This window comes from Petromyzon marinus, chromosome 75 (assembly GCF_048934315.1).
Source record: "Petromyzon marinus isolate PM22_M1 ecotype Great Lakes invasive population chromosome 75, UKy_Petmar_22M1.pri1.0, whole genome shotgun sequence".
Classification (NCBI taxonomy): Eukaryota; Metazoa; Chordata; class Hyperoartia; order Petromyzontiformes; family Petromyzontidae; genus Petromyzon; species Petromyzon marinus.
The window spans coordinates 7,953,749-7,981,672 of record NC_133741.1 but is presented as its reverse complement, the minus strand read 5'-3'; the positions used below and the strand labels follow the sequence as shown (position 1 = coordinate 7,981,672).

The 27,924-nt window shown below is 51.5% G+C and overlaps 1 protein-coding gene across 1 annotated transcript; it reads right to left on the bottom strand.

Moving 5' to 3' along the window:
* Positions 1-803: 803 nt before the first annotated feature.
* Positions 804-26,796, bottom strand: LOC142907205 (uncharacterized). The gene is made up of 11 exons (XM_076056468.1): positions 26,612-26,796; positions 23,596-23,650; positions 22,143-22,245; positions 21,255-21,412; positions 9,077-9,215; positions 5,553-5,725; positions 4,723-4,783; positions 4,222-4,339; positions 3,184-3,875; positions 2,544-2,852; positions 804-1,884 (listed from the first exon to the last, which is right to left on the bottom strand). Exons 2-11 carry the CDS (start codon positions 23,599-23,601, stop codon positions 818-820), a joined length of 2,826 nt encoding a protein of 941 aa, XP_075912583.1. The 5' UTR covers positions 23,602-23,650; positions 26,612-26,796; the 3' UTR covers positions 804-817.
* Between the last annotated feature and the right edge of the window lie 1,128 nt (positions 26,797-27,924).

The following is a 27,924-nucleotide window of genomic DNA, read 5'->3' as shown; positions in this document are numbered from 1 at the left end:
TCACCACGGGGCTGTGTGGATAAGTAAAGGTGCTTATGTCATGTAGGAAATGTGGCGGAAAGGCTGACGTAAATCCTATAGAAGTCTATGGGAGTAGCCAGTGAATGATTGCAATTTGTAGTGTGGATAGGTTAGGTAAGCCGTCCGTGCAGAACTCATTCAATGCAACTCAGTGACGTGCCCCCCTTGTGACGTCACCACGGCGCTTTGTATTGGCTAGGTGCATGCACTCTGAGGCCACGTGAAGTGTCAAAGGGTCGCTGCTGGCAGGTCACGTGACAGACCCAGCAGGTGCCATGGGTTGACTGCTGTGCCAGGCTAGGTGCAGGAGGAGGTCACGGACAGACGCAGCGGGTGCCATGGGTTGTACTGCTGTGCCAGGCTAGGTGCATCTGACGACAAACACCTGGGCAGTTCACCACCATTGGTTCAAGCAGAGCCTGTCTCTTGCTTCTGCTGATGAGACACAGAGCTGGGCAGACTTCGAATACAGCAGCAGCAGCAGGCATCGTCAGGGTCGGGATGGAACCCACGACCTCCTCTGTACCAGGCAAGGTAGTTAACATCTCGTCAGGGTCGGGATCGAACCCACGACCTCCTGCGTACCAGGCGAGGTAGTCAACATCTGAACCCAAGTCACCTTAGACCCAGGCAGCAGCAACTCGCCACAACAAACACAATTGCAACGTTATGTTGAGTCCGCTTATTTATTAACAACAATCGATAATCAAACAAATGTCTAGATATATATGTACACATGATTACATTATAACTTATTTATAATATCTCTATCCTAACTCTTCACACGCGCGCGTGGTTAGGCAAGCTGTAGTCCATTGTGTGGTGAGTGTGGGTGGTGAGTGTGAGTGTTGTGTGGGTGGTGAGTGTGGGTGGTGAGTGTGGGTAGTGAGTGTGGGTGGTGAGTGTGGTGAGTGTGAGTGTGGTGGGTGTGGTGAGTGTGGGTGGTGAGTGTGGTGAGTGTGAGTGTGGGTGGTGAGTGTGGGTGGTGAGTGTGGGTGGTGAGTGTGGTGAGTGTGGGTGGTGAGTGTGGGTGGTGAGTGTGAGTGTTGTGTGGGTGGTGAGTGTGGGTGGTGAGTGTGGGTAGTGAGTGTGGGTGGTGAGTGTGGGTGGTGAGTGTGGTGAGTGTGAGTGTGGTGGGTGTGGTGAGTGTGGGTGGTGAGTGTGGTGAGTGTGAGTGTGGGTGGTGAGTGTGGGTGGTGAGTGTGGGTGGTGAGTGTGGGTGGTGTGGGTGGTGAGTATGGTGAGTGTGGGTGGTGAGTGTGGTGAGTGTGGGTGGTGCGTGTGGGTGGTGCGTGTGGGTGGTGAGTGTGGGTGGTGAGTGTGGTGAGTGTGGGTGGTGAGTGTGGGTGGTGAGTGTGGTGAGTGTGAGTGTTGTGTGGGTGGTGAGTGTGGGTGGTGAGTGTAGTGAGTGTGAGTGTGGGTGGTGAGTGTGGGTGGTGTGGGTGGTGAGTGTGGTGAGTGTGGGTGGTAAGTATGGTGAGTGTGGGTGGTGAGTGTGGTAAGTGTGGTGAGTGTGGGTGGTGAGTGTGGTAAGTGTGGTGAGTGTGGTGAGTGTGGGTGGTGAGTGTGGGTGGTGAGTGTGGTAAGTGTGGTGAGTGTGGTAAGTGTGGTGAGTGTGGGTGGTGAGTGTGGTAAGTGTGGTGAGTGTGGTGAGTGTGGGTGGTGAGTGTGGTAAGTGTGGTGACGGTGGTGAGTGTGGTGTCCAGTCCAATCTCGGTATCAGTTCTGGCGTCCTCTCATCAGGCTTCTGCCACAGCTGGGCCCACGGTGGTGAGCGGTGATGATGACGATGGCGATGATGATGGTGATGATGATGGTGATGATGACGGCGATGGTGATTGGAGCTTCTCCTCCGGCTCCGCTCTGTGGAGAGAGAGGCAGCAGCACCACAGCAGCGCATCATCATCATCATCGTCATCATCGTCATCATCATCGTCATCATCATCATCGTCGTCATCATCATCATCGTCGTCATCATCATCATCGTCGTCATCATCGTCATCATCGTCATCGTCATCATCATCATCGTCACCGTGATGATATCGAGCCCACGACTTCCTGCATACCAGGCAAGGGAGTTAACATCTCCTAGCCACCGTGATGATGATGAGAGAAAGAGAGAGACGCAGACTGCAAATATACAGCAGCAGCAGCCAGGCATCGTCAGTCGGGATCGACCCCACGACCTCCTGTGTACCAGGCGAGGTAGTTAACATCTCATCAGGGTCGGGATTGAATCCACGACCTCCTGCGTACCAGGCGAGGTAGTCAACATCTCATCAGGGTTGGGATCGAACCCCTGACCTCCTGTATACCAGGCGAGGTAGTTAACATCTCATCAGGGTCGGGATTGAACCCACGACCTCCTGTGTACCAGGCGAGGTAGTTAACATCTCATTAGGGTCGGGATTGAACCCACGACCTCCTGCGTACCAGTCGAGGTGGTTAACATCTCATCAGGGTCAGGGTTGAACCCACGACCTCCTGCGTACCAGGCAAGGTACACAGAGAGAGAGGCTCACCGTGGCTCAGCAGCTGCAGAGCCCTGCACAGGAGTGGTGCCGCCGCTGCTGCTGATGGTGGTGGTTGCCCAGCTGGTGGTGTCGGCCCAGCTGGTGGTGGTGGCCCGGATGGTGGTGGTGGTGGTGGCCCAGCTGCTGGTGGTGGCCCAGTTGATGGTGATGGGCCGGATGTAGATGATGATGGGAGTGGTGGTGGCGGTGGTGGGGGAGGCCCTGCTGGTGGTGGCCTCGCTGGTGGTGGGGGTGGCCTCGCTGGCGGTGGGCGTGGCCTGGCAGGTGGTGGGGGTGGCCTCGCTGGTGGTGGCCTCGCTGGCGGTGGGTGTGACCTAGCTGGCGGTGGGGGTGGCCTCGGTGGTGGTGGGGGTGGCCTCGCTGGTGGTGGGCGTGGCCTCGCTGGTAGTGGGGGTGGTCTCGCTGGTGGTGGGGGTGGCCTCGCTGGTGGTGGAGGTGGCCTCGGTGTGGGTGGGGGTGGCCTCGCTGGTGGTGGGGGTGGCCTCAGTGTGGGTGGGGGTGGCCTCGCTGGTGGTGGGGGTGGCCTCGGTGTGAGTGGCACTGCTGGTGGTGTGGGTGGCCCTGCTGGTGGTGGGGGTGGCCCTGCTGGTGGTGGAGGTGGCCCTGCTGGTGGTGGGGGTGGCCCTGCTAGTGGTGGGGGTGGCCCTGCTAGTGGTGGGGGTGGCCCTGCTAGTGGTGGGGGTGGCCCTGCTGGTGGTGGGGGTGGCCCTGCTGGTGGTGTGGGTGGCCCTGCTGGTGGTGGGGGTGGCCCTGCTGGTGGTGGGGGTGGCCTTGCTGGCGGTGGGAGTGGCCCTGCTGGCGGTGGGAGTGGCCCTGCTGGCGGTGGGAGTGGCCCTGCTGGTGGTGGGAGTGGCCCTGCTGGTGGTGGGCGTGGCCCTGCTGGTGGTGGGAGTGGCCCTGCTGGCGGTGGGAGTGGCCCTGCTGGCGGTGGGAGTGGCCCTGCTGGCGGTGGGAGTGGCCCTGCTGGCGGTGGGAGTGGCCCTGCTGGCAGTGGGCGTGGCCCTGCTGGCGGTGGGAGTGGCCCTGCTGGCGGTGGGAGTGGCCCTGCTGGCGGTGGGAGTGGCCCTGCTGGCGGTGGGAGTGGCCCTGCTGGCGGTGGGCGTGGCCTTGCTGGCGGTGGGCGTGGCCTTGCTGGCTGTGGGAGTGGCCTTGCTGGCGGTGGGAGTGGCCTTGCTGGCGGTGGGCGTGGCCTTGCTGGTGGTGGGCGTGGCCCTGCTGGTGGTGGGGGTGCTGCTCGTGGTGGTGGTGGTGGTGATGATGGTTTGGAGCCAGCTGTGAGCCAGCGCCTTCTTAGGCGTCATCCGGAGTTTCGGATCCCATCTGTTGGGAGGGACACGGGGAGGGAGGGAGGGGGGAGGCGCACACGTGGTGAGAGGGGCATGGTGAGATGATTTGACAGTGCAACCGTTTCAATTCGGGTAGCAACAAAAACAAATTCGTGTACATTTGTGTTTGTGTTTCTCCCTTGCGATGGGACTTTGTAGGATGAACGCTGAGATTTATAAGGGGGCACGGGGGGTGACCGATGAGTTCTGAAATTGGGTCTGCAGCGAGGCAGGGCACCGATAAGCTGTTGACAGGTATGGGGTGGTGAGCGGGGGGGTGAGTGAGGGGTGAGCGAGGGGGTGAGCGAGAGGGTGAGCGAGGGGGTGAGCGTGCTTCGTACTGCAGACAGCGGCTGACGAAGTCCACCAGCTGAGGGTGACGGCCCCGCAGGGCGCGGTCCAGGGGGAGACTTCCCGGTAGCCTCTGCTTGGACAGGTTGTCGGGGAGTCCCTCAGAGTCTGCAGAGAGACAGAGAGACAGAGAGACGCGCGCAGAGTCACCAACCACCACGTGGCCAACACACCCCGCTCATCCACTTAACCACCCACCCTTCCTATCCACCTACACACCCACTCACCCCACTTACATACCCACTCATCCACTTAACCACCCACCTTCCTATCCACCTACACACCCACTCACCCCACTTACACACCCACCCATCCACTTAACCACCCACCTTCCTATCCACCTACACACCCACTCACCCCACCTACATACCCTCTCACCCACCCACCCACCCACCCCTATAAGAGCCTCACTGCCACCACCCCCCACCCCACCTAACAAAACGGAATGGGTTACATCGCTAGCGCCGGCCTGCCCGAGCCCTTCAACTCACCAAAGTAATTTTTCCTGTAAGGGGCTTCGTCCACCATCTTCTTCGGGGGCATGCCCAGCATCTGCGCACGATTTCGGACGAAGACAAAAGGAGGAGGAGGAGGCGGGGGGGACAGTTACAGCCGGTGTAGCCTCAGCGGGCCCATTGGGGCAAGTGCCGTCAGTCAGCGGTGAGTAGTGCCGGAGGCAGCTCGTGTGGAGGCCAGCACTGTGTACAAAGATAACAATCCCCTCCTCCACGTATTAGCCTCATCTCATCGCTGGGGCAAGCGCTGTTAGTAGCGAGCAGCACCTACGAAGGCCAGCACTGTGTACAAAATCAACAATCCCCCCACTCCACGTATTAGCCTCATCTCATCGCTGGGGCAAGCGCTGCTAGTAGCGAGCGGCACCTATGAAGGCCGGAACGGCACACGAGGGGGTGGGTGCCCAGCGCCACGCCCGGCCACCTTTGTCTCCCCCAGTATAAAATGTTTACTACACACCGCTACGCCAGGTACTCGTTTGAGGCTGACTCAACCTATGATAGGCCCAGGACCAGTTCGGATATTCCTCGCTGGTGTTTGTGGCTGTGGGAGGGATACAACTCTATGGGTCTTTACGGGGTCTCTATGAGTATGGGTCTCTGTGCAGACCCACAGAGACCCATACCCATAGAGACCTGCCCGCCCGCTCACCCACCATACAGACCCATCGTACCCACCGTACCCACCCACCATACCCACCGTACCCACCCGCCATACCAACCGTACCCACCCACCATACCCACCGTACCCACCCACCATACCCACCGTACCCACCCACCCACCGTACCCACCCACCCGCCCGTACCTCGATGCAGCGGTGCAGGTGGTCTTTGTAGGTCTGTGAATTGAAGAGCACCTTGCCGGTGGCCAACTCGGCCACAGTGCAGCCCAGGGCCCACATGTCCACGGCGCAGGTGACACGGTAGCCCAGCAGCAGCTCCGGGGCCATGTAGGGCAACGTCCCGCCCACGGTTTGGGCTGAGCAACAACAACAACAACAACGACGACAACAACGACGACGACGACGATGACTACAAAGTGGTCCCTCCGTCAACAGCGACGCGGGTGGAACAGTTTTTTCCTTCGGTCGGTTAAACGCGTGGTCGGCTTCTGCGACCGATACGTCACGGCGGATGGCGAGTGTTTTTTTTCGGGTTGGACCGCGTACTCTGGCTGCCCGCCCGATGACGATGATGACGATGATGATGACGACGATGATGATGACGATGATGATGATGACGATGATGATGATGACGATGATGATGACGATGATGATGACGATGATGATGACGATGATGATGATGCTCGGCTGCAAGCGCTCGAATTGTAAACGTCGTAGCGGGTTTACAACTCCAGCGCACCGGTTAGCGCTGTGAAAGCGACGAATCGATTGGCCGCGTCCCGCCCGCGTGACGCTGAACCTCACCGGCCGGCTGCACTTTAGGTGTTCTGTCGGCTTAATGGACGCGACCTGGCTTGACTTTCTTAATTCCAATTCAAAACAACGTTTGCATTTCTAGATTTAAAGCTTTCGTGACTTGCAAGGATCCGTACTCTTTGGTTCTGTTCGGTAAAGTCACGTAGTAGGTAAAAAAATAAAACGACGAAAATCACGACGTTTCGGCCACAACACAAGCGGCCTTCATCAGGTGAAGGGATCAGGCTGTCTCGCGCCAACCGGTATGTGCACCCGCACGTACACCACCTCTATGCTAAGTCGGCCAATCAAATGCTAATTTGTTATGCTAATTCCTTTGTCAAGGCACCTTGTTTCCTCGCACACAGCTTAAAGGTCCGCGGTCTGAGCGTGGCTGTGTTCCACTCCAGCGCTGTCCTCCAGACAACCTGGTCCCTTCACTTGATGAAGGCCGCTTGTGTTGTGGCCGAAACGTCGTGATTTTTGTTGTTTTATTTTTTTTACCTACGTGACTTTACCGAATAGAACCAAAGAGTATGGATCCTTGCAGTCACGAAAGCTTCAAGCCTAGAATTACAAACGCAACGATGACGTTGACGCGAGATAACCCCCGAGCAAAATATATATATATATAAAACTCCACGCACGCAAAAGCCCCACTCACTCACTTTTATACTTCAGGTAGAAGCTGCACCCGAAGTCGTTGACCCTCACTTTGCCATCCGCGGTGAGCAGAATGTTGTCCTGGAACAAAGAGCAGAGACGGGGGAAGGGATTCCACGCTCGGAGGTTACGGCAGGAGCGTCCAGCCAGCAGTGGGTCGATCACGCGAGGTGGCGCATTTACACCCACACGGGCAGCCCTCCCCGCCCGCCCCACCCCACCCCCCACCCCGACTTGTGACACGGGCCACGTGCCTGAGACCCGTTCGAAGTCAATGAAGAATTAAAGCTTTCGTGACCGCGTAATTCGCTCGTTGTTTTTTTTCCGGTAAAGTCACGTGTGTAGGAATACCGTAAAATTATATTGAAATAAATCAATCGCGACGTTTCGACGCGCAGCACAAGTGATCCTCATCAGGTGTAAAGTAAAAAAAACAAATCACGGAGGTAAATACAACAAGAATATGAGAGACGAGAATTCATCAAACCTAGGAAAAAACATTACGTGAAGCACAACCAGTCAGGTCAACAACACAGTTAGACACTTACCTGGTGGACCACGAATTTCAGAAGAGTGTTAAATTTCGTGGTCCGCCAGGTAAGTGTCTAACTGTGTTGTTGGCCTGACTGGTCGTGCTTCTATTTAAAGCTTTCGTGACTGCAAGGATTCATCTTCTTTGGTTCTTTCGGTAAAGTCATGTAGAATGAGACTAAAATAATAAATTGATAAAATAAAATAACACAATAATATTCTCACGACGTTTCGGCCACAACGCAAGCGGCCGTCTTCAGGTGAAAGGTACGGACCCGTCGGGACGACAGAGCTTCAATGAACGATGTTAAGATTCGTAGCGACTTCTCCCAACCAGCTTAAAAGTCGCTACGAATCTTAACATCGTTTATTGAAGCTCTGTCGTCCCGACAGGTCCGTACCTTTCACCTGAAGACGGCCGCTTGCGTTGTGGCCGAAACGTCGTGAGAATTTTATCGTGTTATTTTATTATTTTATTCTCATTCTACCTGGTGACTTTACCGAAAGAACCAAAGAAGATGGTTGTGCTTCGCGTGATTTTTTTCTTAGCTGTGTTGAATTCTCGTCTCTCATCTTCTTGTTGTATTTACCTCCGTGATTTGTTACTTTTTACACCTGATCAAGATCGCTTGTGTTGCCGTTCGAAGTCGTTTTAAGAAACCACAAAACCTATTTTTACTTCACTATCAGGGTGTAAGGGCCCGGCAGAGCTGCTGTGAAGCTCTTTCATCAGACACGACCTGGCCATCACGTAATGAGAGCAGCTCAACCAAGTGGCTGATATCATCATGTGCATCATCAGCAGCAGCATCATCATCGCATGGACATTTATCACAGCAGCCAAACACTCTAAACACGTGTTTCAACAGGCCCATAGAGACCCATACAGACCCACAGAGACCCATACTGACCCACAGAGACCCATACTCATAGAGATCCATACAGACCCACAGAGACCCATACTCATAGAGACACATACAGACACACAGAGACCCATACAGACCCATACTCATAGAGACCCATACACACCCAGAGACCCATACTCATAGAGACCCATACAGACCTACAGAGACCCATACTCATAGAGACACATACAGACACACAGAGACCCATACTCATAGAGACCCATACACACCCAGAGACCCATACTCATAGAGACACATACAGACCTACAGAGACCCATACTCATAAAGACCCATAGACCCACAGAGACCCATACTCATAGAGACACATACAGACACACAGAGACCCATACTCATAGAGACCCATACACACCCAGAGACCCATACTCATAGAGACCCATACAGACCTACAAAGACCCATACTCATAGAGACCCATAGACCCACAGAGACCCATACTCATAGAGACACATACAGAGACCCATACTCATAGAGACCCACAGAGACCCATACTCATAGAGACCCACACAGAGACCCATACTCATAGAGACCCATACTCATAGAGACCCACAGAGGCCCATACTCATAGAGACCCATACTCATAGAGACCCACAGAGACCCATACTCATAGAGACTCACACAGAGACCCACAGAGACCCATACTCATCGAGACCCACATAGAGACCCACAGACGGACGGGGCCCACGGTTGGCCCCCCCCGCGGGTCGACCGTGGGCCCCGGGGGTGGCCGCCTCCGCGCCAGCCGAGCGAGCGCCCCGGCGGGAGGTGGCCACCACCGCGGCCCGCCCCCCGCTCACCGGCTTGATGTCCGCGTGGACGACGCCCCGCCCCTTGGCGTACAGCAGGAAGTCGAGGATGGCCCCGGTGTACTCCCTCAGACGCCTCGGGTAGATCCGCCCGGCGCTCCCTTTTCTCACGACGTCTTTGAGGCTCCTCCTGAGGCCACAACGACAACAACGACGACGTTAAATAAAAACCCCTTTGCCGTTCCGATGACGTCCGCAGGGCCCCAAACGGACTGTACCACTTGGTTAGTTTCGCGGGAGGGTTGGGGGGGGGGTGGTGTAAAGCCTCGTCGCTCCGCCGGTGTTCATCCGCGGCCTCGCCACGCCGCACTGCTTGCGCTGACGGAGCCAACGCCCACAAAACGACGTTGAGTATTTTACGACGGTGATTTCGTTAAATTTCTATTTGAAGCTTTCGTGACTGGCAGTGATTCATATTGTTGGTTCTTTCGGTAAAGTGACGTCGTGAGAGTTTTATTGTTTTACGTGTATATATATTTTTATAGTTTTTATTGTTTCCCTTTCAACGTGGTGACTTTACCGAAAGAACCAAGAATATAATGATTTAATGATTTTATTGTAATTTCAACTGTTTTATAAAAATTTTATTTAAAGCTTTCATGACTGCAGTAATTCATATTCTTAGTTCTTTCGGTAAAGTCAAGTTGAAGGGAAACAATAAAATATATATCAAACAATAAAAAAAATGTTTTTAATACAATTATTTTTATACAATATTTTTTATTGTTTTATGTATATTTTATTATTTTATTGTTTCCCTTCAACGTGACTTTACCGAAAGAACTAAGAATAATTTATTATTTTGTCACCATCGTTTTATCGCTACGATTTCATCGCAATTTAATCAACGCATTATTTTCATTATTGCTTTATTATCAGCGTTTCACGATTTTGATTTCTACGAGCGGTATATTTTTATTTCATCACAATATCCTCGTTGCTGTTTTACAATTGTTCCGTCATTTTATTACCATCTTATCAGGCGTTATTTTTTTGTGTTGCATCATTACCCACCTATTAATAATGTATCATTTCATAATTTTCTCACTAACCTTTCAGTGGAAATATTTTATTACTATATTATATATATTTTTAAAAAAAATGTGAACGTGTAATTCGTGGGGAGCGTTTCCGTTGAATCGCGAGGACTTCCTGCGTCCATCTAAACAAACTGTCAAATCGCTCTCCGTGGTGCTAACGTTTAAAAATAAATAAACACAAAGCGCCACTCCTTTAAAATGTTTCTTGCCGTTGGATTTCGCACCTGATGATGACTGCTTGCGTTGCGGTCGAAACGTCGTGGGAATTTTATTGTTTATATATATTTGATTATTTTCATTGTTTCCCTATGTAATTATTATTCTTGGTACTTTCGGTTAAAGTCACCGCCACGTAGATACGTAAATACATGGTGGTGACTTTAACCGAAAGAACCAAGAATAATAATTTTATTGTTTTACAATAATTTTATTGTTTTATATATTTTATATATTTTATTATTCCCCTATCTACGTGGCGGTGACTTTACCGAAAGAACCAAGAATAATAATTTTATTGTTTTACAATAATTTTATTGTTTTATATTTTTATTATTTTATTGTTTCCCTATCTACGTGACGGCGGTGGCTTTACCGAAAGAACCAAGAATAATAATTTTATTGTTTTATATTTTTATTATTTTTTTGTTTCCCCTATCTACGTGGCGGTGACTTTACCGAAACAACCAATAATATGAATAGCTGCAGTCGCGAAAGCTTTAAATAGAAAAATAAAAATAGTTTATAGTTTAGTGATTTTTCGATTTAAAGCTTTCGTGACTGCAGGGATTCATATTCTTGGTTCTTTTGGTAAAGTCACCACGTAGTAGAAGGGAAACAATAAAATAATAACAATATAAAACGATAAAGTTATTGTAAAACAATAAAATTATTATTCTTGGTTCTTTTGGTATAGTCACCACCACGTAGATAGGGGAAACAATAAAATAATAAAAATATAAAACAATAACATTATTGTAAAACAATAAAATTATTATTCTTGGTTCTTTCGGTAAAGTCACCGCCACGTAGATAGGGAAACAATAAAAATAATAAAATATAAAACAATAAAATTATTGTAAAACAATAAAATTATTATTCTTGGTTCTTTCGGTAAAGTCACCGCCACGTAGATAGGGAAACAATAAAATAATAAAAATATAAAACAATAAAATTATTATTCTTGGTTCTTTCGGTAAAGTCACCGCCACATAGATAGGGAAACAATAAAATAATAAAAATATAAAAAATAAAATTAATGTAAAACAATAAAATTATTATTCTTGGTTCTTTCGGTAAAGTCACCGCCACGTAGATAGGGAAACAATAAAATAATAAAAATATAAAACAATACAATTATTGTAAAACAATAAAATTATTATTCTTGGTTCTTTCGGTAAAGTCACCGCCACCACGTAGATAGGGAAACAATAAAATAATAAAAATATAAAAAATAAAATTATTGTAAAACAATAAAATTATTATTCTTGGTTCTTTCGGTAAAGTCACCGCCACGTAGAAGGGAAACAATAAAATAATAAAAATATAATACAATAAAATTATTGTAAAACAATAAAATTATTATTCTTGGTTCTTTCGGTAAAGTCACCACCACGTAGATAGGGAAACAATAAAATAATAAAAATATAAAACAATTAAATTATTGTAAAACAATAAAATTATTATTCTTGGTTCTTTCGGTAAAGTCACCCCCGCGTAGTAGAAGGAAAACAATAAAATAATAAAAATATAAAACAATAAAATAATAAACAAAAACATGTAACGTACACTACACTATACACTACACTACTACACACTACACTTTACACTACACACTACTATACACTACACTATACACTACACTATACACTACACTATACACTACACTATACACTACACTCTACACTACACTCTACACTACTATACACTACACTCTACACTACTATACACTACACTATACACTACACTATACACTACACTCTACACTACACTACTATACACTACACTACACTTTACACTACACTCACTACTATACACTACACTGTACACTACACTATACACTACTACACACTACACTACTACACACTACACTACACACTACTATACACTACACTGTACACTACACTATACACTACACTACACTATACACTACACTATACACTACACACTACACTATACACTACACACTACTATACACTACACTATACACTACACACTACACTTTACACTACACTATACACTACACTATACACTACACTTTACACTACACACTAGTTTCAGTTTCATTTATTTTGGTATAGCCCCGTGAGCCATCCGGTTCTTGAATCGGGTGCAACCGCAACAAACAAAAACCAAAAACACGACCAAGAAAAACATCTTAAGGTGACTTTGTGTGTGTTGACTGTGCAAAACAGAAAATCCATGGGGAAAAAACAGCAAAAATATTCCAGAAAAAGCACCGTGCACACCACCAACGCTGCGTGCAAAAATCCCAGTGTGGGATGCAAAGTCAAACAACAACCACAAGACAACTTTAGATTAAGGCCGTCAGTCTAACGCCGTACTACAACAAAACAAACATGTCCAAACCAAAAAAAACGTTTTCAAAATCACCAAAATAAAGTCATAAAAGCAATGTAACAGTGATCATAGAAACTGTGACCGAATTTTTTTACAATAAACTACATAAACAACATGTACCACCAAACCCTAGAGCCATAGCTGGCTGCATGAGTCACTCCACAATAGCAGGAGCATCGGTCGGAGTATCACATTTTAAAATGCACCTTTAAGATCAGCGCGCTAAATCAAAATACAGATAATACTTTGCAGCGGTCATCCGGAGCGAAACATTTTATTTTATTTTAGGCCACTGAATAGCAGTGGCAGCTAGGGGTGTACAACTCCTCTAGAGCAGTTTTGAGTGAAGATCTCATAAGCAGTGATTCAAGTTGCAGTTTATTGGCAGGGCCTTTGCATCGATAGCAAAGGCCCTTCCTCCAGTATTTGCACGGCAATAGGGAATGTGAAAGCTGGTAAATGAGCGAAGACCTTAGGTCAAATTTGTTCTTTGAAGCAGAGAGGAGATCCAGCAGGTAGTCTGCGGATTTTTTCGTAAGTACATCGTGAATGAATAATATCTGGTGCACAATCCGTCGAACATTAAGAGATGTTCAGTTTGACCCAATGTAGAGATCACAGCGGTGAGTCCTATACGGGCAGTTCAATGTCAATCTTAAGGCCGAGTGATAGATGGAATCAAGCTTCTTCAGTACAGTACTTGGGGCTGATTTATACACGATGTCACAGTAGTCAAGTAGAGGCGGTATGGTAGCTTTCATCAATTCCAAACGGAACATTGGCGGGTAAGCAGTGCCTGTGTCGATACAGAAAACCAATCTTTTATTTTTGTCTTTTTACCAATATAATCAATGTGCCCTTCAAAATTCAGTCTTGAATCCAGGATGACCCCAACGAATTGCCACGTTCTGTCTGCGTGACAACAAGCTGTAAACGTTGTGGGTTCACTCTTCAACACACCGGTGGGCTAAAGCAGTGAACGAATTTTGCCTTTTGTCAACGTGACACTTTATTTTTGCCGATTGGCCGTGTCGGGTGGTGGAGGGTTAACGACACGTTTATAAATAACGGCGATCTAATCCACAAAAAAACCTTCATCACTGAACCCTTACTAGTCGGCCGTGTCGGGTGGTGGCGGATTTCACGACACGACATTGATGCATTTACGCGATCCAACCCCCCCCAAAAAACAAACCAAACCTATTAAGGATGACATTGGTCGCGACAGCCCTGCGAGTGAAACTCATTCAAAGTGATAAATCGACGAATTGAGTTGCTTGATTAACCGTTAAATCAATATTAATTCCGAAATAAAGAAACCATCGAGCGGAGCAATGGACACGCACGTGGGTGGGCGGGGTGGGTGGGTGGGTGGGTGGGGTGGGTGGGGTGGGTGGGGGTAAGCGGAGGTTCGCGTACTTCAAGAGCTCGACGACGAGGCAATTGTGCCCGCGGAATTGGAACGTGTCGAGGACCCGGATGACTCCGTAGCGCTCATCGCTGGCCCTGCCCTGCAGCTCCTTGGCCATCTTCAGCTCCCTTCTCTGGCAGGCCGCTATCGAGGGGCTGTGGAGCGGGAGGTGGAAGGTCGCGAAATCGATGACGGTGACTCTGTGTGGGTGACTCTGTGTGGGTGACTCTGTGTGGGTGACTCTGTGTGGGTGACTCTGCGTGGGTGACTCTCTGTGTGGGTGTCTCTGTGTGGGTGTCTCTGCGTGGGTGACTCTGTGTGGGTGTCTCTGTGGGTGTCTCTGTGTGGGTCCGGGTGTCTCTGTGGGTCCGGGTGTCTCTGTGGGTCTGGGTGTCTCTGTAGCTCTCTGTGGGTCTCTGTGTGGGTATCTTTGTGTGGGTATCTCTGTGTGGGTCTGGGTGTCTCTGTGGGTGTCTCTGTGTGGGTGTCTCTGTGGGTATCTCTGTGTGGGTGTCTCTGTGGGTCTCCATAGGTCTGTTGGTTACACTTCACGTAGCCTCAAGGTGCACATGGCCTGGCAGAAGCAACGTGGTGACGTCACCGCCACCTAGTGGCCAATGGCGATTGTTGTTGTTAGTTTGTAGTTAGCAATAGTGGTACGGCAGTTATTATTCTGTTGGTTAACTTTGATTCACAGCAGTAGTCTTACGGCAGGTTATTATTTAGTGAGTTAGTTGATATTTAGCAGTAAGTTTTACGGCGGTAAAATTTTGTTTGTGAGTTTTATAGTTAGCAGCAGTTTTATGCCAGTTAGTATTTTGTTAGTTTATAGTTAGCAGCAGTTTTATGGCAGTAAGATTTTGTTAGTTTATAGTTAGCAGCAGTTTATGGCAGTTAGTATTTTGTTAGTTCATAGCAGCAGTTTTACAGCAGTTAGTATTTTGATAGTTCATAGTTAGCAGCAGGTTTACGGCAGTTAGTATTTTATTAGTTTATAGTTAGCAGCAGTTTTACGGCAGTTAGTATTTTGTTAGTTTATAGTTAGCAGCAGTTTTACTGCAGTTTGCATTTTGTTAGTTTATAGTTAGCAGAAGTTTTATGTCAGTTAGTATTTTGTTAGTTTATAGTTAGCAGAAGTTTTTCGGCAGTTAGTATTTTGTTCGTTTATAGTTAGCGGCAGTTTTACGTCAGTTAGTATTTTGTTAGTTTATAGTTAGCAGAAGTTTTACGGCAGTTAGTATTTTGTCGGCGAGTCCACAGTTGGTGGCAGTTTCACGGCGGTGCCTCCGATCATTTGATGATTATTTCCCGAGAATCGCGGGCCACCGCGGAAGGCCCTCCCGGCTCACCGCGAGGCCATCGACAGCATCTTGACGGCCACGAGCGTTTTGGTTTTGTGGTCGAGGCACTGCAGCACCAGGCCCTGGCCTCCCTTGCCGATCTTCTTCTGCACCTCGTAGCGGTACTGGAGCTGTTCCTTGCGGACCTAGGGAGGCGGAGGAGGAGGAGGCGGAGGCCGGTGGTCAGAGCCGTCGCGAACGGAGCGCCTGACGCTCGGTGGTGGCGGCGACGGCGGCAGTCGGGGATTCCACGACCGCCATTCTCCACCACGAAGGTTTGTTTTTGCTCGGGTATCGGATCGCGGAAACGTTTAAATGTTGCGTTAAACTTGCCGAACGCTGCTTGACTTGAAGCTTTCGTGACTGCAGGAATTCACATTCTTGGGTCCGTCGGTAAAGCCACCACGTGGATAGGCTCAAAGGAAATAATCAAAGATAACGGAAAACTCCGACGTTTCCATCGCAACGCAAGCGGTCGTCTTCCCGTTACTTTTATTATTGTCTTTGAACCTATCTACGCGACTTTACCGACGGACCCAAGAAGGCCGAATGATGTTAAAACTTGGGGGGGGTTGTTCGCCTTTTTGCGTTTATCCATCTAACACTGGGTAGTGAGACGCTGGTAGTGAGACACTGGTAGTGAGACACTGGTAGTGAGACACTGGTAGTGAGACACTGGTGGTGAGATACTGGTAGTGAGACACTGGTGGTGAGACACTGCGTAGTGAGACACTGTGTAATGAGACACTGTGTAATGAGACACTGGTGGTGAGACACTGGGTAGTGAGACACTGTGTAATGAGACACTGGTGGTGAGACACTGGGTAGTGAGACACTGGTGGTGAGACACTGGGTAGTGAGACACTGGGTAGTGAGACACTGGAAGTGAGACACTGGTGGTGAGACACTGGTAGTGAGACGCTGCTAGTGAGACACTGGTGGTGAGACACTGGGTAGTGAGACACTGTGTAATGAGACACTGGTGGTGAGACACTGGGTAGTGAGACACTGGTGGTGAGACACTGGGTAGTGAGACACTGGGCAGTGAGACACAGGTGGTGAGACACAGGTGGTGAGACACTGGATAGTGAGACACTGGGTAGTGAGACACTGGTGGTGAGACACTGGGTAGTGAGACACTGGGTAGTGAGACACTGGTAGTGAGACACTGGTAGTGAGACACAGGTAGTGAGACACTGGGTAGTGAGACACAGGGTAGCGAGACACAGGGTAGTGAGACACTGGGTAGTGAGACACTGGTGGTGAGACACTGGTGGTGAGACACTGGTAATGAGACACTGGGTAGTGAGACACTGGGTAGTGAGACACTGTGTGGTGAGACACTGGGTAGTGAGACACTGGTGGTGAGACACTGCTGGCGAGACAGGTAGTGAGACACTGGGTAGTGAGACACTGGGTAGTGAGACACTGTGTAATGAGACACTGGTGGTGAGACACTGGGTAGTGAGACACTGGGTAGTGAGACACAGGTGGTGAGACACAGGTGGTGAGACACTGGGTAGTGAGACACTGGGTAGTGAGACACTGGTGGTGAGACACTGGGTAGTGAGACACCGCCAGTGAGACACAGGTAGTGAGACACTGGGTAGTGAGACACTGGGTAGTGAGACACTGGTAGTGAGACACTGGTAGTGAGACACAGGTAGTGAGACACTGGGTAGTGAGACAGAGGGTAGTGAGACACTGGTAGTGAGACACTGGTGGTGAGACACTGGTGGTGAGACACTGGTAATGAGACACTGGGTAGTGAGACACTGGCTAGTGAGACACTGTGTGGTGAGACACTGGGTAGTGAGACACTGGTGGTGAGACACTGCTGGCGAGACACAGGTAGTGAGACACTGGTAGTGAGACACTGGGTAGTGAGACACTGGGTAGTGAGACACTGGGTAGTGAGACTGGTGGTGAGACATTGGTAGTGAGACACTGGGTGGTGTGATACTGGTAGTGAGACACTGGGTAGTGAGACACTGGGTAGTAAGACACTGGTAGTGAGACACTGGGTAGTGAGACACTGGGTGGTGAGACACAGGTAGTGTGACACTTGTAGTGAGACACTGCTAGTGAGACACTGGGTAGTGAGACACTGGTAGTGAGACACTGGGTAGTGAGACACTGGTAGTGAGACACTGGTAGTGAGACAATGGGTAGTGAGACACTGGTAGTGAGACACTGGTAGTGAGACATTGCTAGTGAGACACTGGTACTGAGACACTGGTGGTGATACACTGCTAGTGAGACACTGGGTAGTGAGACACTGGTAGTGAGACATTGCTAGTGAGACACTGGGTAGTGAGACACTGGTAGTGAGACACTGGGTAGTGAGATACTGGTAGTGAGACACTGGGTAGTGAGACACTGGTAGTGAGACAATGGGTAGTGAGACACTGGGTAGTGAGACACTGCTAGTGAGACACGGGTGGTGAGACACTGGTAGTGGGACAGGTTGTGAGACACTGGTAGTGAGACACTGGTGGTGAGACACTGGTGGTGAGACACTGGGTAGTGAGACACTGGTGGTGAGACACTCGGTAGTGAGACACTGTTAGTGAGACACTGGTAGTGAGACACTGGTAGTGAGACACTGGTGGTAAGACACTGCTAGTGAGACACTGGGTAGTGAGACACTGGTAGTGAGACACTGGTGGTGAGACACTGCTAGTGAGACACTGGGTAGTGAGACACTGGGTAGTCAGACACTGCTAGTGAGACACTAGGTAGTGAGACACTGGGTAGTGAGACACTGCTAGTGAGACACAGGTAGTGAGACACTGGGTAGTGAGACACTGGGTAGTGAGACACTGGGTAGTGAGACACAGGTAGTGAGACACTGCTAGTGAGACACTGGGTAGTGAGACACTGGGTAGTGAGACACTGGGTAGTGAGACACTGGGTAGTGAGACACAGGTTGTGAGACTAGGGCCTAAAGAAGGACGCTCTCTCTGGTGCAGACCAATTAGTGTCAAAGGCAATGCCACTTATTACCAGAGCCTGTTTTTGTTTGCATGTTCACCACAAGGTTGTGTTTTTATTTACAGAAATGGTACAGCCTATTGTTACGCTGTTAAAGACCCCACCACTTGAACTGCCTATGTAGCTCTTCTATCTCAAAAGCGACCTGGCCATCGCAAACCGTAGCTCAACGAAGTGGCCTCATCATTACCACCGTGTGGCAATGATGAGGCCCGTGGGTTCTAAATGTGCGGTGACGTCGTCTCTAAATGTCTCTAAGGAAAAACGACGGAGGGAGGACCCCGGCGGAAAGAAATCCACGCCACCCACGAGGAGAGAGATCGAGACGTAAACTCCGCATACGCAACAGCTAACAACAGCGGCATCAGCGGGTGTCAGGGCCGGTATCGAACCCACGACCTCCTGCACACCGGGCGAGGGAGCTAACATCTTCTGGCCACCGCGGCCGACGTCCTCGTCGTCGTGAGTGGATTGGCCAAAGTTCGCGACAAAACGGTGCGAAATAACTTTAACGCGATGTGTGGCGGCGCCATAGATGGAGCAAGGGGCATCAAAGGGGACCTCCCCAGGTCGATCTGGACCAGTTGAAGACCGAAAGCCTAAGACCAGCAGCTAGACAGGAAGGCCCAAGCCCAGCTAGATAGGAGACCCCCCTAGCCCCCGCTGCCCTTAGCAGGGCCGGGGGACTTTGTGCGGCTCGGCCGTGAGACTCTGGGAACCCCTGGTCCCCTGACGTCCTCGTGAGGGCCGCGTCCAGTGGGTCAGTGGTCGGAACTCGGAACCGTGGCTAGGGCCGAGTTAGAACGGCCTCCCCCCTAGGCACCCATAGCCGGAGGACCCTGAGTGTAGCCCTGTGTTACAGGGCACGTTAGCCCGGAGGCAGTACCCTCACTAGACAGTGGTGTAGGAGGACCCTGAGTGTAGCCCTGTGTTACAGGGCACGTTAGCCCAGAGGCAGTACCCTCCCTAGACAGTGGTGTAGGAGGACCCTGAGTGTAGTTCTGTGTTATAGGGCACGTTAGCCCGGAGGCAGTACCTCCCTAGAGAGTGGTGTAGGAGGACCCTGAGTGTATCCCTGTGTTATAGGGCACGTTAGCCTGGAGGCAGTACCCTCCCTAGACAGTGGTGTAGGAGGACCCTGAGTGTAGTTCTGTGTTATAGGGCACGTTAGTCCAGAGGCAGTACCCACCCTAGACAGTGGTGTAGGAGGACCCTGAGTGTAGCCCTGTGTTATACGGCACGTTAGCCCAGAGGCAGTACCCTCCCTAGACAGTGGTGTAGGAGTACCCTGAGTGTAGTTCTGTGTTACAGGGCACGTTAGCCCGGAGGCAGTACCCTCCCTAGACAGTGGTGTAGGAGGACCCTGAGTGTAGCCCTGTGTTATAGGGCACGTTAGCCCGGAGGCAGTACCCTCCCTAGACAGTGGTGTAGGAGGACCCTGAGTGTAGTTCTGTGTTATAGGGCACGTTAGCCCAGAGGCAGTACCCTCCCTAGACAGTGGTGTAGGAGGACCCTGAGTGTAGCCCTGTGTTAGGGCACGTTAACCCTAGGTGTAGAGGACAGTAACCCTGAGTGTACTGGGACTGTACTGCCGAGCGAGGTGGTTTAATGAACAGTGTTGCCTCCAAGAACCGACTCCGACGTCTCCTGAATCCACAACACTACACGTGCACAGAGACCCAGATCCCGAGAGACCCACAGAGACCCACAGACACCCAGACCAATCAAGGCTCACACAGATCATTAGAGACCCACAGAGACCCCCAGAAACCCGTAGCACAAAACCTTAACCGACTGTCTGTGTCTGGTGGTGGTGGCAGGTTTAACCATTGCACATTTATACTCGTGCCTTCTAACCCAACAAAAAGCTCTGTGGGTGTCTAATGGTGTCTCTTTGGGTGCCTGAGTGGGTCTCAATGGGAGTGGGTCTCTGTGGGTGTCTCTGTGGGTGTCTCTTTGGGTCTCTGTGGATCTCTGTGGGTGTCTCTGTGGGTGTCTCTGTGGCTGTCTCTTTGGGTCTCTGTGGGTCTCTATGGGTTTCTCTGTGGGTGTCTCTTTGGGTCTCTGTGGGTGTCTCTATGGGTGTCTATGGGTGTCTCTGTGGGTGTCTCTGTGGGTTTCTCTTTGGGTTTCTGTGGGTCTCTATCGATGTCTCTGTGGGTGTCTCTTTGGGTCTCTGTGGGTCTTTGTGGGTCTCTATGGGTGTCTCAATGGGAGTGGGTCTCTGTGGGTGTCTCTGTGGGTGTCTATGGGTGTCTCTGTGGGTCTCTGTGGGTGTCTCTGGGTGTCTCTGTGGGTGTCTCTGGGTGTCTCTGTGGGTCTCTGTGGGTGTCTCTGTGGGTGTCTCTGTGGGTCTCTGGGTATCTCAATGGGAGTGGCTCTCTGTGGGTGTCTCTGTGGGTGTCTCTGTGGGTGTCTCTTTGGGTCTCTGTGGGTTTCTATGGGTCTCTATTGGTGTCTCTGTGGGTGTCTCTGTGGGTCTCTATGGGTGTCTCTGTGGGTGTCTCTGTGGGTGTCTCTGTGGGTGTCTCTTTGGGTGTCTCTTTGGGTGTCTCTTTGGGTCTCTGTGGGTCTCTGTGAGTCTCTGTGGGTCTCTGTGGGTGTCTCTTTGGGTCTCTGTGGGTCTCTGTGGGTGTCTCAATGAGAGTGGGTCGCTGTGGGTGTCTCTGTGGGTGTCTCTGTCGGTCTCTATGGGTGTCTCTGTGGGTCTCTATGGGTGTCTCAATGGGAGTGGGTCTCTGTGGGTGTCTCTGTGGGTGTCTCTGTGGGTATCTCTGTGGGTGTCTCTGTGTCTCTGTGAGCCTCACAGGGATGTAGTTGTTGTTATCGTCGTCGTAGCCGTCGTTGTTGTTGCCGCCCCGGGGTTTGCCGACCTTGTCCAAAGTGAAGAACCAAATTTGTTTCATGGCCGCCAGCTCCAGCTTTTGGCGATGACTCAGCTGAGGTCCAAAGAGTTCCAGGATCGCTAAACACGTGACAACAACAACAGCTTAAACTTTGAACTATCTCTGTTTTGTTTACATGCCAGGTAAGGCCCCCATGAAACATGACCATCATGACATCCCTCATGCAACATGGCCACAATGAAGTCCCCCTTGCAAAATGGTCACAATGAAGTCCCCCATGCAACATGGCCACCATGACAACCCCCATGCAACATGGCCATCATGACATCCCTCATGCAACATGGCCGCAATGAAGTCCCCCTTGCAAAATGGCCACAATGAAGTCCCCCATGTAACATGGCCACCATGACGACCCCCATGTAACATGGCCGCTGTGATATCCCCCATGCAACATGGTCATCATGACATCCCTTATGCAACATTACTGCAATGATGTCCCCCTTGCAAAATGGCCACAATGAAGTCCCCCATGCAACATGGCCATCATGACATCCCTCATGCAACATGGCCGCAATGAAGTCCCCCTTGCAAAATGGCCGCAATGAAGTCCACCATGCAACATGGCCACTCTAACGACCCCCATGCATCATGGCCACCGTGAAATCCCCCACGTAACATGGCCATAGTGATGTCCCCCATGCAAAATGGCTGCCGTGACATCCCCCATGCAACGTGGCCATCGTGAAGACCCCTATGCAACATGGCCACCGTGAAGTCCCCCATGCAAAATGGCGGTAGTGACTTCCCCCCCATTCACCGTGGCCACGTTCCGCTCACTGCTGTTCTCACCTCGAGGCGATTTACAGCGGATAGGTCCGGTGCCGGCTGCGGACAGCGCGCTCCACGTGTTGCCACAGACTCCCTCCCTCCTTCTCGCTGCAGCTTGGCTCGTCTACACGCACACACACACACAAAAACAATATTGCAGTAGGCTCCTCTACACACACAGACTTCACGTGAACAGTAGGCGTTAGTGCCGGGGTCGAACCCACGACCTCCTGTATACAAAGTGAGGTTGTTAACATCTCCTAGCCACCGTGGTGCCACAGAGTAGTGTACGGGCATCACAAACACACTCACTACATCTGGCGGAGGATCGTTCCCAGGTTCGGATCGCGAGTGCGAGTTGCAAGTCGATGTCAAACAAATACATATTTCATGGAAGCTCGTTCGTAAGTGTGGGTGGTGTTCGTAAGTGAGGGTGGTGTTGGTAAGTGATGGTGGTGTTGGAAAGTGAGGGTGGTGTTGGTAAGTGATGGTGGTGTTGGTAAGTGAGGGTGGTGTTGGTAAGTGTGGGTGGTGTTGGTAAGTGTGGGTGGTGTTGGTAAGTGAGGGTGGTGTTGGTAAGTGTGGGTGGTGTTGGTAAGTGCTGGTGATGTTGGTAAGTGAGGGTGGTGTTGGTAAGTGTGGGTGGTGTTGGTAAGTGAGGGTGGTGTTGGTAAGTGTGGGTGGTGTTGGTAAGTACTGGTGGTGTTGGTAAGTGAGGGTGGTGTTGGTAAGTGTGGGTGGTGTTGGTAAGTATTGGCGGTGTTGGTAAGTGTGTGTGGTGTTGGTAAGTGCGGGTGGTGTTGATAAGTGTGGGTGGTGTTGGTAAGTGTGGGTGGTGTTGGTAAGTGTGTGTGGTGTTGGTAAGTGAGGGTGGTGTTGGTAAGTGTGGGTGTTGTTGGTAAGTGAGGGTGGTGTTGGTAAGTGAGGGTGGTGTTGGTAAGTGTGGGTGGTGTTGGTAAGTGAGGGTGGTGTTGGTAAGTGAGGGTGGTGTTGGTAAGTGAGGGTGGTGTTGGTAAGTGAGGGTGGTGTTGGTAAGTGTGGGTGGTGTTGGTAAGTGTGGGTGGTGTTGGTAAGTGTGGGTGGTGTTGGTAAGTGTGGGTGGTGATCGTAAGTGAGGGTGGTGTTGGTAAGTGTGGGTGGTGTTGGTAAGTGTGGGTGGTGGTCGTAAGTGAGGGTGGTGTTGGTAAGTGTGGGTGGTGTTGGTAAGTGAGGGTGGTGTTGGTAAGTGAGGGTGGTGTTGGTAAGTGTGGGTGGTGTTGGTGAGGGTGGTGTTGGTAAGTGCGGGTGGTGTCGGTATGTGAGGGTGGTGTTGGTAAGTGTGGGTGGTGTTGGTAAGTGCTGGTGATGTTGGTAAGTAAGGGTGGTGTTGGTAAGTGTGGTGGGTGGTGTTGGTGAGGGTGGTGTTGGTAAGTGCGGGTGGTGTCGGTATGTGAGGGTGGTGTTGGTAAGTCGAGTGTAGGGGCCCATGCGTTACCTGCATGGTGTTGATGCTCAGAGTGGCTTCGCTCACGCAGCAGTCCCCAAGGTCTCTGTGTGGGTGGGGGGGTGGAGATGATGTAGAGAGTCACAACACGAACTCACATCCTCACCACTGTCCCACATTCCCCCCACCAGGAACCCACCATTCTCACAACGAACCCCCATCCTCACCAGGAACTCCCAATACAGACTCACATCCTCACCACGAACTCACATGGACTCACATCCTCACCACGGAACCAACCTCACCACGAACCCACAACACGAACCCACACACCACGAACCCACAACACTCACCACGAACCCACAACACTCACCACGAACCCACAACACGGACCCACACACTCACCACGATCCCACAACACTCACCACGAACCCACAACACGGATCCACACACTCACCACGAACCCACAACACGGACCCACACACTCACCACGATCCCACAACACTCACCACGAACCCACAACACGGACCCACAACACTCACCACGAACCCACAACACTCACCACGAACCCACAACACGGACCCACACACTCACCACGAACCCACAACACGGACCCACAACACTCACTACGAACCCACAACACGGACCCACACACTCACCACGAACCCACAACACTCACCATGAACCCACAACACGGACCCACAACACTCACCACGAACCCACAACACTCACCACGAACCCACAACACGGACCCACACACACACCACGAACCCACAACACGGACCCACACACTCACCACGAACCCACAACACTCACCACGAACCCACAACACGGACCCACAACACTCACCACGAACCCACACACTCAGCACGAACCCACAACACTCACCACGAACCCACAACACGGACCCACACACTCACCACGAACCCACAACACTCACCACGAACCCACAACACGGACCCACACACTCACCACGAACCCAAAACACTCACCACGAACCCACAACAGGGACCCACACTCTCACCACGAACCCACAACACTCACCACGAACCCACAACACGGACCCACACACTCACCACAGACCCACAACACTCACCACGGACCCACAACACTCACACGAACGAACAACACGGACCCACAACACTCACCACGAACCCACAACACGGACCTACACACTCACCAAGAACCCACAACACGGACCCACAACACTCACCACGAACCCACAACACGGACCCACACACTCACCACGGACCCACAACACTCACCACGGACCCACAACACTCACCACGAACCCACAACACGGACCCACAACACTCACCACGAACCCACATCACGGACCCACACACTCACCACGGACCCACAACACTCACCACGAACCCACAACACTCACCACGAACCCACAACACGAACCCACGACACTCACCACGGACCCACAACACTCACCACGAACCAACAACACTCACCACGCACCCACAACACTCACCACGAACCCACAACACGGACCCACAACACTCACCACGAACCCACAACACGGACCCACACACTCACCACGGACCCACAACACTCACCACGGACCCACAACACTCACCACGAACCCACAACACGGACCCACAACACTCACCACGAACCCACAACACGGACCCACACACTCACCACGGACCCACAACACTCACCACGAACCCACAACACTCACCACGAACCCACAACACGAACCCACAACACTCACCACGGACCCACAACACGGACCCACAACACTCACCACGAACCAACAACACTCACCACGCACCCACAACACTCACCACGAACCCACAACACGGACCCACAACACTCACCACGAACCCACAACACTCACCACGAACCCACAACACGGACCCACACACACACCACGAACCCACAACACGGACCCACAACACTCACCACGAACCCACAACACGGACCCACAACACTCACCACGAACCCACACACTCAGCACGAACCCACAACACTCACCACGAACCCACAACACGGACCCACACACTCACCACGAACCCACAACACTCACCACGCACCCACAACACTCACCACGAACCCACAACACGGACCCACACACTCACCACGAACCCACAACACTCACCACGAACCCACAACAGGGACCCACACACTCACCACGAACCCACAACACTCACCACGAACCCACAACACGGACGCACACACTCACCACAGACCCACAACACTCACAACGGACCCACAACACTCACACGAACCAACAACACGGACCCACAACACTCACCACGAACCCACAACACGGACCTACACACTCACCAAGAACCCACAACACGGACCCACAACACTCACCACGAACCCACAACACGGACCCACACACTCACCACGGACCCACAACACTCACCACCAACCCACAACACTCACCACGAACCCACAACACGAACCCACAACACTCACCACGGACCCACAACACGGACCCACAACACTCACCACGAACCAACAACACTCACCACGCACCCACAACACTCACCACGAACCCACAACACTCACCACGAACCCACAACACGAACCCACAACACTCACCACGGACCCACAACACGGACCCACACACTCACCACGAACCCACAACACTCACCACGCACCCACAACACTCACCACGAACCCACAACACGGACCCACACGCTCACCACGAACCCACAACACTCACCACGAACCCACAACAGGGACCCACACACTAACCACGAACCCACAACACTCACCACGAACCCACAGCACGGACCCAGACACTCACCACGAACCCACAACACTCACCACGAACCCACAACACTCACCACGAACCCACAACACGGACCTACACACTCACCAAGAACCCACAACACGGACCCACACACTCACCACGAACCCACAACACTCACCACGAACCCACAACACGGACCTACACACTCACCAAGAACCCACAACACGGATCCACACACTCACCACGAACCCACAACACTCACTACGAACCCACAACACGGACCCACAACACTCACCACGAACCCACAACACGGACCCACACGCTCACCACTAAACCCACAAAACTCACCTCGTCAAAAGTTTCTCTAGGATGGCTTCAACAGAAGTTGTTTGAAAAACGACGATGATGAAGCTGAGTCAGCTGACGTTTAAGAACCTGCCGACTCCTTCACGCCAGTCTCGTACCGAGGGAGCTCGTGATGATTGCAGCGTCACCGGTGATGTCAGAGTCCGAGTGACGTGACCACGCCCCCTTCAGCCACACCCCTCCGAGTGACGTGCAATGCGAGACCACGCCCCCGGAAGCCGCCTTCCGCCCCGAGTCTATGGGCGCCCCCCTCCCACCTCCACCCCCAACTTCTACTTCCGCTTCCGGTCGTGGCGAATGGCGGGAAAAATCTGAACCCTGTCTGGGCCTCCTCGTGGTCGACTCAGCCTGAAGATGCCGACACGGGGCTCTGTGTGAGGTGAGTCTGTGGGTCTCTGTGTGTGTCTGTGTGTGGTGAGTTTGTGTGGTGAGTTTGTGTGGTGAGTCTGTGGGTCTCTGTGTGGTGAGTCTGTGGGTCTCTGTGTGGTGAGTCTGTGGGTCTCTGTGTGAGGTGAGTCTGTGGGTGTCTGTGTGGTGAGTCTGTGGGTCTCTGTGTGGTGAGTCTGTGGGTCTCTGTGTGGTGAGTCTGTGGGTCTCTGTGTGGTGAGTCTGTGGGTCTCTGTGTAAGGTGAGTCTGTGGGTCTCTGTGTGAAGTGAGTCTGTGGGTGTCTGTGTGAGGTGAGTTTGTGGGTGTCTGTGTGGTGAGTTTGTATTTATCTGTGAGGTGAGTCTGTGCGTCTTTGTGTGAGGTGAGTGTAGGTGTCTGTGTGTGGTGAGTCTGTGGGTCTCTGTGTGTGTCTGTGTGAGGTGAGTGTGTGTGTCTGTGTGAGGTGAGGGTGTGTGTCTGTGTGAGGTGAGTCTGTGGGTCTCTGTGTCGTTAGTCTGTGTGAGGTGAGTCTGTGGGTGTCTGTGTGAGGTGAGCGTGTGTGTCTGTGTGAGGTGAGTCTGGGTCTCTGTGTGAGGTGAGTTTGTGGGACTCTCTGTGTGGTGAGTTTGTGGGTCTCTCTGTGTGGTGAGTTTGTGGGTCTCTGTGTGAGGTGAGTCTGTGGGTGTCTGTGTGAGCTGAGTCTGTTGGTGTCTGTGTGAGGTGAGTTTGTGGGTCTCTGTGTGTGGTGAGTCTGTGGGTCTCTGTGGGTGTCTGGGTGAGGTGAGTCTGTGGGTGTCTGTGAGGTCAGTCTGTGGGTGTCTGTGTGAGGTGAGTTTGTGGGTCTCTGTGTCGTGAGTCTGTGTGAGGTGAGTCTGTGGGTCTCTGTGTGAGGTGAGTCTGTGGGTGTCTGTGTGAGGTGAGTCTGTGG

Coding starts and splice junctions, on each gene's coding strand:
- LOC142907205 (XM_076056468.1), bottom strand. Junction 5,726..9,076: donor TCCACGCGGACATCAAGCCG/GTGAGCGGGGGG, acceptor GTTGTTGCTCAG/CCCAAACCGTGGGCGGGACG. Junction 1,885..2,543: donor TCTGCAGCTGCTGAGCCACG/GTGAGCCTCTCT, acceptor CTCTCTCCACAG/AGCGGAGCCGGAGGAGAAGC.